The 19,951-nt window shown below is 36.8% G+C and overlaps 1 protein-coding gene across 6 annotated transcripts in view; it reads left to right on the top strand.

Moving 5' to 3' along the window:
• Positions 1-19,951, top strand: part of UBR5 (ubiquitin protein ligase E3 component n-recognin 5) — an 89,009-nt gene that overhangs the window by 3,289 nt on the left and 65,769 nt on the right. For all 6 annotated transcript variants that reach the window (XM_039328900.1, XM_039328899.1, XM_039328895.1 and 3 more), the window contains exons 2-7: positions 9,135-9,179; positions 10,126-10,207; positions 10,361-10,437; positions 11,185-11,304; positions 14,006-14,195; positions 16,327-16,486. In XM_039328900.1, coding sequence (XP_039184834.1) covers positions 9,135-9,179; positions 10,126-10,207; positions 10,361-10,437; positions 11,185-11,304; positions 14,006-14,195; positions 16,327-16,486 — 674 coding nt within the window. The remainder of the gene's footprint in view (positions 1-9,134; positions 9,180-10,125; positions 10,208-10,360; positions 10,438-11,184; positions 11,305-14,005; positions 14,196-16,326; positions 16,487-19,951) is intronic.

The following is a 19,951-nucleotide window of genomic DNA, read 5'->3' as shown; positions in this document are numbered from 1 at the left end:
TTTCTAGTTTTGTTTATTATATGATTAATCTTCAATCTTCATGTAGTATCTTCTGAACTTTTATATTTTGCCGACATTTTTATTTCATTGTGACATCCAAAATTAAAAAGAAATACACCGACACATGATTGAGCTAACACATAATGCTAAGTGATGATGTGGCTGGTTTATTTTATATCTTAATGTATTATGTGACCCTGTTCAGTATTTTAAAATAGGTCTTGTAGTATTGTATTATTGTTTTCAAAGCTTTAGATACGACTATGATCCATTAATTTTCAATGGTCTTGTAGGCATTAAAATATAAAATTTCCTTCTCCTAACTCAAAAATCAGGGAATCAGGATTTATTACTGCCCTCTGTATTACAGGCATCATTCTGTAATGCAATTCTCTATTTGGTAATAAAGGCTATACTTTTTATTTTGATGTATTTTGGAAAAGCATGGAATATTTCAGAAATGCTGTGAAAAAAGAATCTTTGAATTTCTACCCATGTGTGGGATAGTTGGGAATTTTCTCCATAGACTAAATGTCATGAATATACCTTCTGAATGGGAAGGAAATTAGAAAAATATTTAATGTAGCATGATAAATTGTACACTTGTAAATAAGATATTTTGGTTAAAGCTGCATATAATAATAGTAACAATAATAATAGAGTTGGAAGGAACCTTGAAGGTCTTCTAGTCCAACCCCCTGCTCAGGCAGGCAACTTTATACCATTTCAGACAAATGATTGTCCAGTCTCTTCTTAAAAACCTCCAATGTTGGAGCATTCACAACTTCTGGAGGCAGGTTGTTCCACTGATTACTTGTTCTGTCAGGAAATTTCTCCTTAGTTAAAATAAAATAATAAAATAAAATAATTAGCTTTTGTAAGGAGTTTAATATGCATTATTGCTTAAAAATAGTGAATTCCTTAAACAAATTATGAAGTGAGGAATCTTGGTTTCTTCCACTTGTCTTCTTAGGCTCTTAGGTGTGGCTAATATGAGTAAATGAAATTGTAATATTTTCTCCTAAATAGTGCTAATCCCATGATAACAGAAGGCAGGATTGTTGTAGTTTCCTGACCCTCACCTTAGCTATAGCCAGGATAACCATTGGTGGGGGTTATGAGGGACATAATTGCTTACATTGCCCTAAAGGTTACTCTAAATAAAAACATAGTTCCCATTAAAGTAAAGAAAATGTAGCTGTTAAAGACAAGGATTTAAAAAAAAAGATGTAACTCAAATCTGACTTAGTAATAAAACTGCTCAAAAATAAACAGCAAAAGTGGGTAATTAAAAGGTGTAAGAGAATAAAACTGGTTCTTGCACAGTGCTGAAAATAATAAGGTAAGCACCGAGTGACTTTCTTAAAGGTGTTTCCAGTTGGAGCTACCATAGAACACTCTGTCCCTGAATGGGTAACTTGCTGAACTTTGGAACAGATCTTTGGAATTGTTCAAGTTACCAGATGTATCAGTTTATTCATCAGCATGGCCTAAATCAGTGGTTCTCAACCTTTTTAATGCCGCAACCCCATAATACAGTTCCCCATGTTGTGGTGACCCCCAACCACTTATACATCACCAGGTTCCAGGGGCGTGGCCAAAGAAAGGAAAAAAAATGGCGGACAGCCTTGTTTGGCGACCCCCGTGAAATGGTTGTTCGACCCCAAATGGGGTTCCGACCCACAGGTTGAGAACCACTGGCCTAAATGCTTCTGGATTTGTGTTTCTTAGCGTAGCCTTCATACAGTAGGTTTCTAGAAGCTAGACAAATTCTGAATCATTTTTGAAGCGCACTACTGTTTCTCTTCTTCCCCCCCCTACATCCGTTTAAGTAGCTATGTGGTGATATTTGAATATTAAAAATAGGAGACTGTCTTGGTAATGTATTTATCATGTTGGAGTATACTGGAAGTGAATAATAAAAGGAGCATTTCTTTTTGAATCCTCAATATAGCAATAGACAAACACATTTTGTTTCATCAAAGCCATATTCTTGTGAATTGGTTTTATTTAAAAGAAGTTCAGGGAATTAAAATATCTTAAAAATAGGCATTTTTAAAACAGATCCTTTTATGTGAAAAGTCTGAGTGGTTAAGTAATACTGGGAAAGTTACTTAACAGGAATCCTGAAATATTATTTTGTTCTATGTAAAATAAAATTCTTCTAATTTGGTTAAAAAAATTGCATTTTTCATGTGGTTATGTTAAATGCTTCTCTGTTGCATATTACTTACTTGCTTTGCCCATTTTTATTTTAAATTTAGTTTGTGAGGCTAAAATTTGAGCAGTTAATACTCAATTGCCCCTGCAATTATTTTCAAGCAACAAATATTGATTTGGACGACTGTGTTAGATTTTCTCATTAATGAAACACCAAATAAATTTGATCTAGTCTACTGCAGCTCAGCAGCACTCATTTTCCTGTTTTCTAACTTATTTTCATTTACAGTAATATATCAAGCTATTGTGAGGTATACAGAAATGTTTGTATTTATTTTATATTCTCATTTAGCTTATCATCAGCTGAATCAGAAAATGTAAGTTGGAAGTTGCATGCCTTGACTGAATGACTTTGACTGACAGTGACCTGGAAGAAATTTGAGAGAATCTCAGAAACCTTAGTTAATTTTTGGTATTAATAGTTCTTTTATAGCAGCTTTTTTAAATTTTGTGATACGACTTAGCCCAGGGAAAGCCTAAATGTGGTCTCTATTGTATTAATGCTTTTGTGTTTATTTATTATATATTTGAACTGCTGCAAAATAAAAACATCCCAAATGCAACAATATAAAGTAAAAGAGTGAAATCATAAAAGCATTATTAATTTAATTTAAAAAGATACCGTAATTACATTTCACTGTCCCTGCATTCATTAAAAAAACCGTTCAGAAGAGCTCTACTTTAACCAGCTTCTGGAAGGTCCTCAGGATTGTGGCAATACTCACTTTCTGTGGAAAACTGTTCCATAAAATGGGAGCCCCCCCAATGTTTTGTGGGTGGCTATACTAAACTGTCAGCAATTCTTCGTATGCAGTTTATTGGTCAATTCTGTTTGCCAAGTTATATAAGGCTTTATAGTTTAAAGTCAGCACTTAAAATTGTGCCTAAAAACTTACTGTCTCAGGAGGCTCTGCGAATCTGGATTGAAGGAACAGATTTAAACTAGTAAGATTGAATAGCTGTTAGTTTTGGGGCTTTTTTCTCTTTTTGATTAGGGTAGCATTTTCCCGGATGGGATCCTCTACACCAGGGGTGTCAAACTCGCAACGTCATGTGACGTGTCGCGACATATCACATTTTTTTTTACATTGCTGGCAATGGGGTGGGCACGGTTTCAGCATGATGCATCCGGCCCGTGGGCTGGCAGTTTGACACCCTGATCTACACCCTGGGCGTCTGCTCAAAGAGCAGGTAGCAGTCTTGGCTAGGAAAACCATTGTGCATATCCATCTTCTGTGCTAATTGCACCCATAGATCAGGAACCCTTAATGTTTTCCACTTATGACCAGTCATTTAACAACCACTCAAAGTTATGATGGTTTCAGAATGGTAGTTTATGCCCATAAAGCACTTCCAGCTTTCATAAAATGTCACCCTCCAGTGGTCACATGACTGAATTTTGAGTGTTTGGCAGCTGGCTTGCATTTATGACTGGTTGTACATATGGCAGTAACTGGACTTTTTGTGACTTTGTGACAGCAAAAAATGGATTTGCTTAGCAACTGCCATAAAAACGTTTAAAAAGTTCAGGTCTGGTCACATGGCCTCCTCAACTTATGACCACAATAACTTAACGAAATTTCAGATCCAAATTGTTGTGAGCTGTACTGTTTTTTTGTTGTCTTCCATCTGAATTATTGCAGTGCAGTATATGGCTGCCCTTGAAGCTACAGCTGATCCAGAATGAAGTGGTATCACAGTAGTGACTGGCATGCCTTGATAGGTCTTAATATCTCTATTTTGCAAGATAATAGTGTTTCCTATTGAATTTCTGGATGCAGTTCAAGATGCTGGTTGTCTCTACAAAGCCCTTCATGGACCAGTGCCAAGTTGCAAGATAACCTGTCTCCAGTTATTTCTGCCTGTTGTATGAGATTTGACAGGGTGGTTAGGCTCTGTGTCCCTTCTATCAAAGAACATTACCTGATGAAGCCCAGGAAACAGACTTTCTCTATCACTGATCTACTCTATGCATTAGAACTAGAGGTGACATGATAGCAGTGTTCCACTATCTAAGGGGCTACCACAAAGAAGAGGGGCTCAGCCTATTTTCCAAAGCACCTGAAGGCAGGACAAGAAGCAATAGATGGAAACTAATCAAGCAGATATCCAAGCTATAAATAAGGAGAAATTTCCTGACAATGAGAACAATTAATCAGTAGAATGGCTTGCCTTCAGAAGTTGTAAATTCTCTATCACTGGAGGTTTTTAAGAAGACAACCACGTCTGAAATGGGATAGGGTCTCCTGCTTGAGATAGGTGTTGGACTAAAAGACTTCCAAGATCTCTTCTGTTATTCTCTTATTCTACGGTAGGAATCACTAATCCCCATTCGGAACTGAGCTGTGGAAGTGGTGGGCGAACATGTGTGAAACTGCATTTATGAAAGTAGCACGCACATGCACACACAAAACCATCCCCTCCCCTCCCCGCTGCCTCTGCTGGTCCGCCAAGCCGGTCAAGGAACGCTGTACTATGGAACAGCATCTCTTCTGAGATGCAGATTATGGCGACCTTGCTGGTTTTTTGTAAGGTGCTAAGACCTGGTTCTTCCCCTGGCCTGTGCACTAGGATACATAGGTAAGGCTGTCTTCAACAAGTAGCTTGTGTAGCCTATGAAATACCCAAGCATGGTATGTTGGTTTAATTGTTTTTGATTATTTATGATTGTTTGAAATTCATCGTTAGCTCCACAGGGCAGTTGAATAGTCATATAAGTGGCATAAATAGTAAATAACTCTACTATAAATGTAGTTAAATTCCAATATCTTGTAACTTTATTTTTTCCTCAGTTGAGATTAATTAATTCAGAGGTCATAAAAATGTGTAAGCTTTTACAAACTCAAAAGCTCTTTATTCAGTAAGATGAGATAAAAGTAAATTGAAGGGGAAGAGGGGAATTCACTTGTATTGTGAATTCTGCAATGGTAAATCTTAGGATAGAAAGTTAGTAAAAACAAAAATTAACTTAAATCTGTGGTTGTAAAAAGAGCTGTTGGAAGGAAGAAATAAACTGGAATTGAAAACATCAGATCCAGTTCCTTAGAAGAGACACAGGTGCTTTACTAGGTAGAAAATAGAGATCTTCAGCTAGCATACATAGTACTAGATTTTCCCATCCTAAGGGAGTCCCCTTTGATAGCACCTCTGTTGCTTCAGAGTAGTAGATCTTATAGCCCGGAGAGCAGGATGTTGACATCTTTGGGCAGATGTTGAACAACCTACTCCAAAGAGACAACTAGAAGTTGGTACTACCTTCAGCAGCCTCTCTCCTAATGAGTGCTTACATTTACCTGTAGAACATTCTCCCAAAATCTGTTCATTTTAGTTCTGAGTAAATTTGGCCTAACATTTATATTTCTAATTTCTTTAGTCCTTTTTCTTTTAAAAACTATAGATGTTTATACAAGTAGCTCTCAGTTTATGACATCACTTATGACCGGAATTGCTATAAATTGGTGATAGTTATATGTTATACTCCAGAAGATGGTGTTAATTGATATCTTAGACATAAATTTGGGAAAACTTGGTCAATGCTTAGAATGAATGAAATCTAGAGAAAAAAAATTCTTGTAGTAAATGACATGATTGGTTGGATGGCAAGAAGATAAGAGTGTCTGGAAAAGGTGATAGATCATTCACAAGGATTGGGAATTGTGGCTTGGAAAGTGTTTAGCAAAAGGTCTGTTTCTACTGCATAGTTTTAAGAATAAGTCAATTTACTTGTACTTAAGGCAAAAGAATCAGCATAACATCTAACAGCATGCTTCATATAATGTTAATGGTGAAATAATGAGATACTTGGTGAAGGATGCAAGAGGGATGATAGCTCAGGAATTCTGGGAGTTGAAGTCCACGAGTCATAAAAGAGCCAAGGTTGCCTACCCCTGGAATAGACTAAAGAAATGTTATCAAGTGCCACATAAGCATGTGGAGAAACACTAATGGGCAGTATGGAAAATGATGCTTGCGGGAAGTGTGGAAGAGGAAAAAAATGCATATAAAAATGATGCAAAAAATCAGAACTACAAAAAAATAATGCATAACTATTGCAGAGAATGTCAGCAAAGAGAACAAATATTTATGAATGAAGGCATATCCCAGGACCGATCCAGATTGGATCCTGCAGAAGAAATATTGATATTAAAATAGGCGTAGAAAAATGCAGAGCAGTTTGATGGAAATAAAAAATATTTTGGAAATGAAGAGGGCTAAAGAAAGGCTTCAATTAGATAGAATGGAATTTGAAAAAACAGGAAATGATTTGGGGTGAAAATTAAGGAAATCTTGGAAGCATATGTGAAATTCTGGAAAACAAATACAGGTAGTTCTCAAGTTATGACCACTTGTTTATCAATCATTCAAAATTATAACAGAGCTGAAAGAAAGATTTATGACTGGTCCATGAAGTTGCAACTGTTACAGCTTCACCAGGATTGTTTGATTGTATTGTGGTTGTTCGAATACCAGGAAAAGACAATAAGGAAGCTGGTATTACAAGTTGTTCCTGTAAGCACTTTTTCTTTTGAACTCCACTGTGGAATACAAGATCATGAGAGCAGCCAGAATTGCCCTCTCTAAGTGATACAGTCACATAATGTTGTGTTCTGCAACTGCATCACTTGGCAATGGCAATCTCTGTCCCAGTTGCCATTGTAACACGAGGATTATCTATAAATGATAGTGACCAAGTGAAAAATCTATGAATAGAAAATTAATTTAAAGCGCTAAATGAATGTTGAAAAATCCCAGGGATCTCACCCTCTATAGCAACCCCATCTTCCTACAGTGGTGTGGGTGCCCCACTGCCCACCTGTGGCCTGTGCACCCCATTGCTCACTTGTGGCCCTTGCTGGTCTATGCTTTCCAGAGCCCTCTGTGCCTCTGCCAGCTCACTTGTGGCATTCTTCCACTCTCCCATGACATCCGTGCACCCCTCTGTGCTCCTTATCTGAAACTCCCGCCTCTTCCCATTTAGCCCATGTGGTCCCTGGGTTATGACAAGAACCAGGGCTGCTGGGATTGCCATTGCTAAATGATGTGCTCACATGATGTTGCGTTTTATATCCATATCACTTAGCGACATCAATCTTAGTCCCAATTGCTGTTGTAACTCAAGGATTACCTGTATGATAGTGTCCACGTTTGCTGATGGAATCTCAAGTCTGTTCCCTTTCTTTAAATCAACAAATATATAATAAACACAATGTTCCTATGTTTTGTGCATATGTTGTATTGGTGAATGATTTGTTGATGAATGCAGTAAGAGAGATATGATGGAATTAGAAAATGCCTGTTAATAAATGGAATGCTTAGCAGATGATTTCAACATTGAGCAGGAAATAAGATTTGGTTGTGCAGTGTCATCTTGGCTGTTTAATATATGTAGGGATAAATACATAGAAATGTTTGTGACTCTTAAGTTGTTTTAGTTGGGGACATGAACACACACACACACACACACACACACACAAACAAAGTTTGGGTTGTGGATGATGCTATACTGTTGGCTGAGAATCTGAATGATTTGCAGTAATATTAGATTGTATGGTGTAAAACTGCACGTGCCTAGAAAATAATTTATTGAAGACCGAGGTAATTGTGTTTGATGATGAAAATGAAATATATAATTCTAGGTTTGTTTTTTTTACAAAAATACGTATTAGAATACAGCATGGGTTTATATAAAGATAAAAATATATATGGAAAATTTAGGATGTATAAATGCTCTCAGAAGGGTAGTAGATAGTATGTGATCTGCAGTGGATAATGAATTAATGTCAAAAGAAGAATTCAAGCAGTATATGAAGCAGTGCATGGGCATGATAGAAGCAAGGATGTTTGCTAGACGAAACTGGTATAAGAGGTACAGGAAAAGTTATTTGGGTAACCTGATTTTAACTATTTTTTTTCTTATGCCTTAATTTATTTGGCCGGTTACCTCTTAATCCTTTTTTGTTGTTTATAGAAAATTCCTTGCTCTGAAAGGGAATGGTTGATGTGTGTGTATTTATGTACACTATATAAACATATAAACAACTTAGTACACATGATTTGTTCTAATTTTGTTACCAGGATACCTGTTAAGCTACAGTTCTGCCTTATACAAATAGATCTCGACTTACGACTTTCATTCAGTGACCATTCGATATTAAAAACAGACTTACAAATCATGCTTGAAGTTATGGCCGTTGCAGTGCTCCTGCAGTCAGGTGATTACAGTTCAGGTGCTTGGCAGCCCCACTGCAACTCCCCTTGCCCAACTATTTCCCCCTATTTATGCTTTTGGCTGCCTGCCCCTGCCTTGAGGGTAGCAAGCAGCCCCAGAACCGTGTGGCTCTGGGACTGCTTTCTATGCCCTGGGAAGCTCGGATTGTCCCAGCAAGCAGCAGGATTCGTTTGCTTCTCAGAAAGCACCAGATTGGTTCACTCCCCACTTGCCTTCTCTTCTAGTTCACTGCACCAACCTTCTCCTTCATGCCCAGCCACCGTGGCTGAAGCAGAAGTGCCTGGCTCCCTTTGCTATCTTTCTTTTCAGACCGAGCTTCACTGGGGAATATTCTACACGTGGTCCCTGAGCCTTTCGTTAAGCAGTGCTGTTTTCATAAAGTTGTGCTAACTTCAGTACATCTTCGAAAGGATGCTACAGCTTGCTTTGGACAGCTTTGGAAAACTCTGATGATGACCTGTGATTTTCGGTTAACGACTGCAGTAGAGAGTGATGGAATTGTGGTTGCTAAGTAAAGCAGTCACATGACGTCTTGCTGTATAACCACATCACTTAGAGATTGAAATTCTGATCTCAATTGTGGTCATCAGTTGAGGACTGCTTGTCAGGCTTCAGAAAGCACATAAAATATGTTTGATTAATATATGCTTATATTTGCTAAAATATGTATTGTTTCCTCTTACAGGTTAAGAGAAGTTTCAGAAAAGCTCAACAAGTACAACTTAAATAGGTGAGATATCTTCACTGTTGCAATTCTGAATTTGTAAATTTGGTATCTTAAAGAACTTCCAACTTATTTTTCTACTCAGCTACCTAATTGGGTGGGCACTGGGGGATGAAGGAGAAGCAGGTGTACGTACCCAAGTGGCTGTATGTTTGTGTTAAGTTCTTCATTGGATTCTAGGCTGATTACAACTTGGAAAGCAAAGGTTTGCTTTGATTGGTTTCAGAAGATCTAAAAATGGACTCTCATAATATGATCTGTAGCCACTGTATCTCACAACCTTTTTTGTTCTGTATATGGATATATAGATATCTGTGATACATTGAATTCCTCCGTAACAAATGAAGATAGATGTTTGTAAAAAATAAGTATGACTAAACCCAAGATGATAGTGATATCCCTTTATTTAAAAATAGGTATTTTATTCATCAAGTTGTTCAGCTAAAAGTATTTATTTGAAGTACTACTTCAAATAAACTATAACTATTTTATAGTTTTCTTTGTTTTAAAAAATATTTTTATTAATATTTTTTACAAAAACTTAAAAGATTACAGGAACAGGAAAAAGATTCTAAAAGAGTAAAAAAAGTGAATAATAAAAAAACAAGAAAAAGAAAGATATCTAAAGAAGCAATCTTCTTTGTGGCAGTTAGTCATAGCAATTAGCAGCTCCTCCATCCTATATTGTATATCATAGTTCCCTTCTTCCAATAAACAAACCTTCTAATCAATAAATCCCAAAATCAGTAGTTTATTTTTATGCATTTTCAGCAAAAAAAAAAAAAAAACCTTCACAGAGAGTTTCCAGAAGTGTCTGTTTTTTAAATTTAACAATTGAAAATAAATTTTGAGATAGCCATTCATGTCATATCATAAGCCACTTATCTTCTTTCATTTTTTAAAGCAAGGAAAGTGTCTTAATCATGGGATTTTTCTTTTTTTTCTTTTTCAGTCATCCTCCTTTGAATGTATTGGAACAGGCAACAATTAAACAGTGTGTAGTGGGACCAAATCATGCTGCATTTCTTCTTGAGGTAAATTGTACACATTAGGATTGCAATTAAAATATTCTGGTTGTATAGTTAAATTTAGATGTCCTAGGTTAGACCAACTTAATAATTGCTAAAAATGTTAATAATGCAATTTAAGTATAATGTTTAATGGACACTTTTTTTTTTCAATTTTAGGATGGTAGAGTCTGCAGAATTGGCTTTTTAGTTCAGCCAGACAGATTAGAATTGGGTAAACCTGATAACAATGATGGGTAAGAGCTACTTTTGTTCTGATTTGTAACAAGTATCAAATATTTTAATCCACTTTGTTCTTAAATGTTACTCATTTGGAGTGTTAACAGAATTGAAAATAAACCTAGGAAATGAGAGAATTTTTTTAAAAAATATTTTTTAAATGTACTTTTTTGATGTTTGTAGATGCTAAAATTAGTTTAACCTATTTGCATATAAAAAATAAGAGATGACTCATAAATACGAAAAACAATTTAATGTCCTAACCAACATTGACTGCTGAACTGAATAGTCTTAATAGAACTGAATTGAGATTATATTTTCATTTACGATGTTACCACTTGCCAGGATATGTTTTCTGGATCCACATTTTTATCTGACTTTATTAAGTTTTTAAAAGGACATAGGAGTATTATATTAATTCAAGTTTGGGTTTAAAAGCAGGGGTTTGAAATTTGATTGTATTAATTAACGCATAGTAATTCATTTGAACATATACACAATAGTTTCACCATGAGAGTTAATATTACTTTTGCAATAAAACATTTTCTAATAAAAGAGATGTACTGGCACGCTTTGCATGCTTTTCCTTTTTCCCTGTTAGATTGCCATATCCTTTAGCTAAGTTTGGAAGATTCCCCAAGGGTGTTGCTTAAGCTGGTGTGTTACCAGACTGAGTCCCTGAGAATTTAAACCTGGGATTCCAGGGCTTGTTTTTAACCCATTTGGGATTGTATTGTGACTGATCTACCATCTTTTACTTTCAGTTCAAAGTTGAGCAGTGGCTCAGGGGCAGGAAGGACATCCAGGCCAGGCAGGACTAGTGATTCCCCATGGTTTCTGTCTGGTTCTGAAACTCTGGGCAGACTGGCAGGCAACACCCTTGGGTAAGTTTTGATAGGATTGAGGCTGCAACCTGTTTGTATACTATACTTGGTTATGTGTGAATACGCATAACATCATCTCTATATGTATGAAGATCTTTCCAATGCAGAGGTGGTTTAGAATATTTTTTTAAAGTGCTATTAAGCAAGATTTTGAAGAAATTTTAAATTTTGAAGAAATATTTAATCTACAGGTAGTCCTTGACTTACATCCATTCCTTTAACCACCGTTCAAAGTTATAACGGCACTGAAAACAGTGACTTACAATGGGTCCTTAAACTTATGAATGTTGCAGGATCCCCACGGTCCCATGATCAAAATTCCAGCGCTTGGCAACCAGCATGTATTTATGGGGATTGCAGAATCCCAGGGTCATGTGATCACCGTTTGCACCCTCCCCGCCAGCTTCCGACAGGCAAAGACAATGAGAAAAAATGGATTTGTTTAACATCTGTGTTATTTGCTTCAGTAATTCACTTAACCGTGCTAAAAAAGTTTATAAAATTGAGCATGATTTATGTAACAACAGCCTTACTTAACAACAGAAATTCTGCTCCCAATTATAGTCATAATTCGAGGGCCATCTGTGCTTTAATCTTCAGACTAGATAATGCTATTATAGGTAGTTTAGATTTTCTTCTTCAATAGTGATAAGTATTATAGGTGAATTTATATCCTGCATATTTTTCCATGCAAAACTACTATTAAAAATACACTTAGAAAGCTTTTTAGGAGAAATATTTGAAGATATGTGTTGTTTTGTGTTCTGTTTCTTGTTGAATAAACCTAGCATGATTTATAAATGATCCATGATAGCATATCTAGTTAGAATTGTAACTAGAATCATTTGAAACACTTATTTTTAACTTAAGTTGTTGTGTTGCTCTAGAGAAGTCCACTCAGTTTTAAAGATAGTGGTTATGAACAGCTGCTAGAATAGATTTATTGTGCATGTGTTCTGCTAGTAAAAACAATTTAAAATGAGTCCTGGCTAACAATGGTTTTTTTTACATTTTACTCATAAACATTTTAAAACAATCACTGATTTTCTAGAAAGAAAAGAATATTCCTGGGATAATGTGAGATTTCTTAATATCTATGCCTAGAAAGATACTTAATATAGTAATAGCATAATAATAATAATAATAATAATAATAATAATAATAATAATAATAATAATAATAATAGTGGTAAAGTTGGAAGGGACCTTGGAAGTCATCTAGTCCAACCCCCTGCTCAGGCAGGAAACCCTATACCATTTCGGACAAATGCCTGTCCAGTCTCTTCTTAAAAACCTCCAGTGTTGGAGCATTCACCACTTCTGGAGGCAGGTTGTTCCACTGGGTTAATTGTTCTAACTGTCAGGAAGTTTCTCTTTAGTTCTAAGTTGCTTCTCTCCTTGATTAGTTTCCACCCGTTGCTTCTTGTCCTACCTTCAGGCGCCTTGGAAAATAGCTTGACTCCCTCTTCTTTGTGGCAGCCCCTGAGATATTGGAACACTGCTATCCTTCTCTTCATTAAACTAGACATACCCAATTCCAGCAGCTGTTCCTTATACACGTTAGCCTCCAGTCCCCTAATCTTTGTTGCTCTTCTCTGTACTCTTTCTAGAGTCTCAATATCTTTTTTACATCGCGGTGACCAAAACTGGATGCAGTATTCCAAGCGTGGCCTTTCCAAGGCATTGTAAAGTGGTATTAACGCTTCACGTGATCTTGATTCTATCCCTCTGTTAATGCAGCCTAGCACTGTGTTGGCCTTTTTGGCAGCTGCAGCACACTGCTGGCTCATATTTAGGTGATTGTCCACTAGGACTCCGAGGTCCCTCTCACAGTTACTACTATTGAGCAAGGTACCCCCTATATTATACCTGTACATTTGGTTTTTCTTGCCTAAATGTAGAACCTTGCTTTTTTCACCATTGAATATCATTTTGTTAGATAGCACTCAGTGTTCAAGTCTGTCCAGATCCTAAGCATATGTTATATATAAAGTAATTGTTTTTAAATTATTTGTAGATTGATATTCGGATTGTAAAAATCAGTGTCACCTCTGCATGTGAAAGCTTAAGCATATTGTCCGATAGATGGATGAGGATTGTTGTATAGTGTTGCTCTGAACAAATTATAGAACTGGTTGAAACAGAGGATATTCCCCACTAAAGGGAACCCTTGGTGCTCAGAGAAGATATAGGAGATAGAAAAGTAAAAAGAATCTATTCCAATAGTAGATATAATTCTGCAATCAGAATCATATGCAAAATTTACCTTTCTATTAACTACATTGGGGTGGTTAATAGTTTTGAAAAGTTAATATTTCTAAGTGCATAGCTTCCAATTTAGTAGGCTAGCTTCTAGAATATTGTCACACTATGCTTGGAATAGAAAATGGAACATTCCTGGAATCCCTTGAAAAATATGTATTTATTTTTTTAGATTTCAAGGTCACCCAGCTCTAAAAAGATCTGAGGGGCTTACAATTTAAAAGGACTACCGGTATTAATACATTTTGTTTCTGGGATGGTATGTTTTGTATAAGTCTTAACACAGACTGAAGTTTCAGAAGTCTTTCTAATCTTTTGCAAAATTGCAGAATTAACACTAATTAACTGACAGTATCTCGTGGAACAGTTCAGTTCAGATATATGATAACTTTAAAAATAATTCAGAAACATTGATCCTTTGTTTTTGATTTTTTTTCCAGAAGTCGATGGAGCTCAGGTGTGGGAGGAAGTGGGGGAGGATCATCAGGTAGATCATCAGCTGGAGCTAGAGATTCACGAAGGCAAACACGAGTCATTCGAACTGGACGTGACAGAGGATCTGGTCTACTGGGTAGTCAACCACAACCGGTGATTCCAGCATCTGTTATCCCAGAAGAACTCATTTCACAGGTAAGAATCTCGCTTAGGATGAATTTTTTAAAATTTCTATAACAAAGAAATTGGTTGTGTCAGTGAATAGTTTTTAAACTTCTTCCATTATTTCTCTCTGTCTTCTCCTCCCTCCCTCCCTCCCTCCCTCCCTCCCTCCCTCCCTCCCTCTCTCTCTCTCTCTCTCTCTCTCTCACACACACACACACACACACACACACACACACACACACACTTCAATCTCTTTTGCCTGCCTGCCATTTTCCTTTAGCTTGATATGCAACATATGCTTATCAGCTGTTCTCCCTCAGTCTGACATCTAATATTACTGGGGTTGTAAGTTCAAGAACTGATATCTAGTATGGATTGAAATCAGTTTAGTTACTTGATGACAGACAACAAAACAGTACATTACTTCGAAGTCATTCTGTCTAAATAACTTTGTGTGTGAGGTAAATTAAAACTGTAATAGATAATAATCTAAACTTAGATATCTGAACTTTAACCGTTTTCAAAAAAACATAAAATGCACACATTTGAAAAAAAGAATTTATTTTCAGAAATGGAAAAGGATTGAAAAATAGGCTAGTTGCTGAATATTTTTCAGGGTATGTCTACTAGTTTTACTTGACAATAACAGAATTTATCACTCAGGCTTTTGAAAATATCTTCTTATTGCAGGATTCCCAGAAATCATTGCTATTGTAATCATACACTATTGTCATAGAGAATATATGGCAAATCTTCTAAGACAAAGAGCTTTATCTCCAGGATTCAGAATGGGGCAAGCATTCACATGTTTCCCAACTACTTTTACCTCTGAGTAGGATGAATATTTTTTAAATTTGTTTTATTCATCATTATATATCCACTATCTCACTATACAAGTGACCCTGGGCTATTTACAGTAAAAGAGACCATATACGAAGTTAAAAAGATATACAAAGTTAAAAAAAATAGAGAGAGCATCCTTAAGGTCACAGCAATCCTATGTGTGCATACCACTCTTGGATCCACATTTCAGTTGGCAGAATCTGGACTTAACCTTCTTCTGGAAAGTCAATAGAGTGTGGGGGGGTAGCTTCACTTCCGATGATAAGATGTTCCACACGGCAGAGAAAGCTCCCCTCCAGTCAGGAAGGGCATGCTGCAGACCTTGCCAGTTGAAATTCTGATCCAACGGGGTCAGTAACATGTCCTTCTTGATGGACCAGGTAGGATTAGATGATTACTCAGGTATGAAAAAGAGGCAGGGTTTATGGTAGGTAACACAACAGTTTTGAGCTAACTTTCAACATTTGATAAAGTTAATTGGCGCAAAAGAACAAATATTTTCTTGAAATGTTGATGTATTCCTGCTGTTGGAGGTGATGTAGAAGTAAACTAACAATGTTGCCTTATACTTTATTTCTTTTTAATGCTACTTTATGTAGAATGTGTAGTTCTATATCTGCTCCCATTCTCTGACCACTTTATCTCTTTGTTTGCTGTATGCTTACAAGTTAATGATTTCTAGTTTTGATATGTAGATTTCATCCTATTGTCTTTTAGTGTCTAAGCTATTTTCTCAGACTGTTACTCTGATGCCTTTATTATAATAAAAATTATTTTATTTGTTCCTCTAATATTGAGTTTATACTAGCACCATGCATTCCAAACTTGCTTTTTGGTAACTCAAATAAAACTGAAAATTAAGTATGAGATTAAAAAAAATAAACTGCAGCATTCCCTAGAACTAAGGAAAAGTGATTTTTTTTTGCTCTGATGACTTGTCCAGATTCTATATGAAAAGGAGTAGGGGAATCTTCTCATCTGAATATTCTCCATCTCCATTCTGCTAGCAGCATAACTACTTGGCTGGGTAGAACTCATTCATTTGGAGAATAACCACAACCAGACATGTTGGAATTTAAATAGAGGGGGCAGGGATAGGTGGAATTCTCAGGAAGGGATCTGGCAGATTTAAGTTCCTCTTTGCCACAGTTCACTTGTATTTTCTGTTGCACAATTTTAATTGCACTAAGAACTTCTATTTACTTTTTAACCTATTTGTAGTAACCAGTTTAATTTCTCAGGAATGTTTTATTTTTGTAAGAATTGTCTTGAGAATCATTATTCAGCTTAATGTGTGCATGCCTTCTGTTTTGCATAGGCACAAGTTGTTTTACAAGGAAAATCTAGAAGTGTAATTATCAGAGAACTTCAACGGACAAATCTTGATGTTAATCTTGCGGTGAACAACTTGTTGAGTCGTGATGATGAGGATGGTGATGACGGTGATGATACAGCAAGTGAATCCTACCTTCCTGGAGGTTTGTGTGGGAAATGTTTTTTTTATTCCTTTAAAAAAAAATCATTTTAAGCTCTTATAGAGTTCAGTAGGTATTCATTCTGAAATATATATAAATAATTAACATTCTCTTCTAAAAAAAATATTGGTGTTTTGGAAGAAAGAAAAAAAGAATAGGTAAGGCAAAATCAGGCCAGGTTTTCACTATCTGAGTGGATATGTAAAATATGAGGGTTGAAACCTTAGGAATCCTGTAGTCCAGTGTTTCCCAAACTTGACAATTTTAAGGCATGTGGACTTCAACTCCCAGAATTCCACAGCCAGCAATGCTGGCTGTGGAATTCTGGGAGTTGAAGTCCACATGCCTTAAAATTGTCAAGTTTGGGAAACACTGCTGTAGTCCAACATACTGCCTAGTGCAGGAAGAAGCCACACTGAATCATGAAACGTAAGGGACTCTGGAGGTCATCTCTATTATTGTTCAGTTTTCTGATTTAAAGTTCTGTATTATAAGAATGTACATATTTTGGGCATCTTAATTGATCCACTTACAGTATCCGTTGAAAGGTTTCTGTTAAACAATTCATACTTGAAACAAGTTTCTGATGTTTAAAAATAAAAGTCAAGAGAGAGCCTGAGTAACTTGGTTCAAAAACATGTAACTATTGCATAGAATAATGTTTGGGAGTCAGGCAGCATTGGGATGTAGTAAATAAACCCACAATTAGTGTTTTTTTGTGCCACAGATTATGTATGACTTAGAAATAAATACTTTAATAAGGCACACTGCATGCAAAAATGGATTTTTATATCCTGTTTATTTCTCCACAATTACTTTCTAAAGCAGATCTCTATTAAAATAGAAATTGTTGAAGAAAAAAGATTATATTAAAAGAAGAAGCTGGAAGGCACTTTTATATTACTTTTGATAACCATAGAATTAGCTTAATGTTAATATTTTTAGAATAAATCTATTGCAGTTTAAATATTGTGTTTTTGGAAACAAGTGGAATAATAATGGGGAAGAAGTTAATGTGATTATGATTAGACAAAGGCTTATTTTCTGTGGTGAAGTATTTAGCCATATGAGACTTGTTTTCAGGTTCCCATTGATTAAATAAAATAAAAAATGCACACCTAAAGGTATGAATTGCCATGTGAGGTTTAGAATATTACTATTCTACTATTGATTCTATTAAGTAGTGGTTTTCCAGTTGATTAATATATTACTTTTGATCAATCATTATGCAGGTAGTCCTTAACTTACAACTATTTACTTAGTGACCATTCAAAGTTACAATAGCACTGAAAAAAAGTAACTTATGACTGCTTTTCACACTTACAACTCTTGCATCATCCCCATGGTCACGTGATCAAAATTCAGACGCTTGGAACTGACTCATATTTATGATGGTTGCTGTATCCTGGGGTCATGATCATGTTTGCATCCGTCTGACAAGCAAAGTCAGTGTGGAAGGCAGATTCACTTAACAACCGTGTTACTAATTTAAGAACTGCAGTGATTCACTTAACAACTGTGTCAAGAAAAGTTGTAAAATGGAATAAAATTCACTTAACAACTGTCTTGCTTAGCAACAGAAGTTTTGGGCTCAATTTGTGTTGATAAGTCAAGGACTACCTGTCATTCATTTCTTATGTTTCCAACTTTACGTTTGTTGAAATTCCCCTTTTCTTAGTTTATTAACATCATAATAAGGAATTTAGCTTCCAGATTTATTTATTTATCACTCCAGGTAGCATATAGCAGGGCTTTTCAACCTTTTCACCCATTGTACCACTTTTAGGATATGGCAATATCCGAATACCACCAGTCGCCTAGCAAAGTGTCAAAAACTTGATGACCCCCCCTCCCAAAAAAAGGAAAAAAGTGATAAAGTACAGGTAGTCCTCGACTTACAATAGTTCGCTTAGTGACTGTTCGAAGTTACAATGGCATTGAAAAAAGTGCCCCCAAGCCACAGCCGAGCAAGACACCTGCCTGCCCACCCGGCGGTGCTCTTTCTCCTATCTGAGATTTTCATTGTTGAGCATTTCTGCTGAGGATTGGCAGAGGGGGTGGTGTGGTGTTTGGTTTTATTCCCCCCGTCTGCTGGGTGGTTGCAGCAGGTTTTTGTCACTTCACATGACCCTGGGACACAGTGACCATCATAAATAGGAATCAGTTGCCAAGCATCGGAATGTAAATTACAAGACCCTGGAGATGCTGCAACATTCCAGCTGATCCGTGCTTCTTCAGGGCTCAGCAGAAACACCAGGATCAGCACCAGGTCCAGCTAGAGCAGTGGTTCTCATGCCGTGACCTCCAACCGGTCATAAGTCGAGGACTACTCAACCGGTCATAAGTTGAGGACTACTCAACTGGTGCAGCACCGTTTGCAGAAGGGGACTTTTGGCGGGCTCAGCAGGACAGAGACAGCCTGGACAATTCCTATTGGCTTTGGAAAGCCAATAGAATTAGACTCTATTCAAGAGAGTCTATTCTATTGGTTTTCAAAAGCCAATAGAATAAAAAGGAGTAGCACAGCTAAGGAAAAGGGGGGAAAAAATGGCGGACTGCGTTGTTTGGCGACCCCCGTGAAATGGTCGTTCGACCCCAAATGGGGTCCCGACCCACAGGTTGAGAACTACTGAGCTAGAGCCTAGCGCTGATCCTGGCGCTTCCTCTGAGCCCTGACAACCCCGAAGAAGCTCTGATCAGTTGGAAAGCGGCTCTGATCCAAATGCTTCCGCTGAGCCCTGACAGCCCTGCAGCTCCAGCCATCTCTCGCTCAGGTTTGCGCGGAGCTGCCACCGGTTCAGCTCATTCCCCTCCTCTGCTACCACTTTTCTAGGATGGTTGCGTACCACCTGCCAGGTGCCAATGTACCACAGGTGGTACCCGTACCACTGGTTGAAAAGCCCTGGCATATAGGATTAAAAAAATCAATATAAAACCCCGAGAACCCTCCTCCCCATGGTGGTGACAAACACAATCATACAATCATCAATTTATTCCATAGATGACTTATTGGTGTTAATAATCTGTATTTAAGATAGTTAATTGTGTCTTGCAGTTCAGCAGTTCAGCAAGTTGAATGGTAGAACAGATCTTAATTTAAGTCAATTTATTGTTTCTCATGCTAGAGATAATAATTTAATGCCTTGGTTGCACATAATTTATTTATGGAATTTTGTATAGTGCTGGTTTTAAAAGGAAGTATTAAAAAGCACTTCATAGTTTAATATGCTCACAATGGCAGTGGTATTTTTCTTTTTCAGTCTATTGTTCATTTTAATAAAAAAAATCAAAGTGATTTTTACAATGTCACCTCACATATTCTTCTAAGCTGGGGTAGGCAACTATGGCCCCTTTACGACTTGTGGACTTCAAATCCCATAATTCCTGAGCCAATCATGCTGGCTCAGGAATTGTGGGAGTTGAAGTCCACAGGTGGTAAAAGGGCCGTAGTTGCTCACTCCTGTTCTA

Source organism: Crotalus tigris, unplaced genomic scaffold (assembly GCF_016545835.1).
Source record: "Crotalus tigris isolate CLP2741 ecotype Arizona unplaced genomic scaffold, ASM1654583v1 scf7180000024384.25900115:4084858, whole genome shotgun sequence".
NCBI lineage: Eukaryota > Metazoa > Chordata > Lepidosauria > Squamata > Viperidae > Crotalus > Crotalus tigris.
The sequence above is the reverse complement of the archived record's forward strand: the minus strand, read 5'-3'. Positions and strand labels throughout refer to the sequence as shown.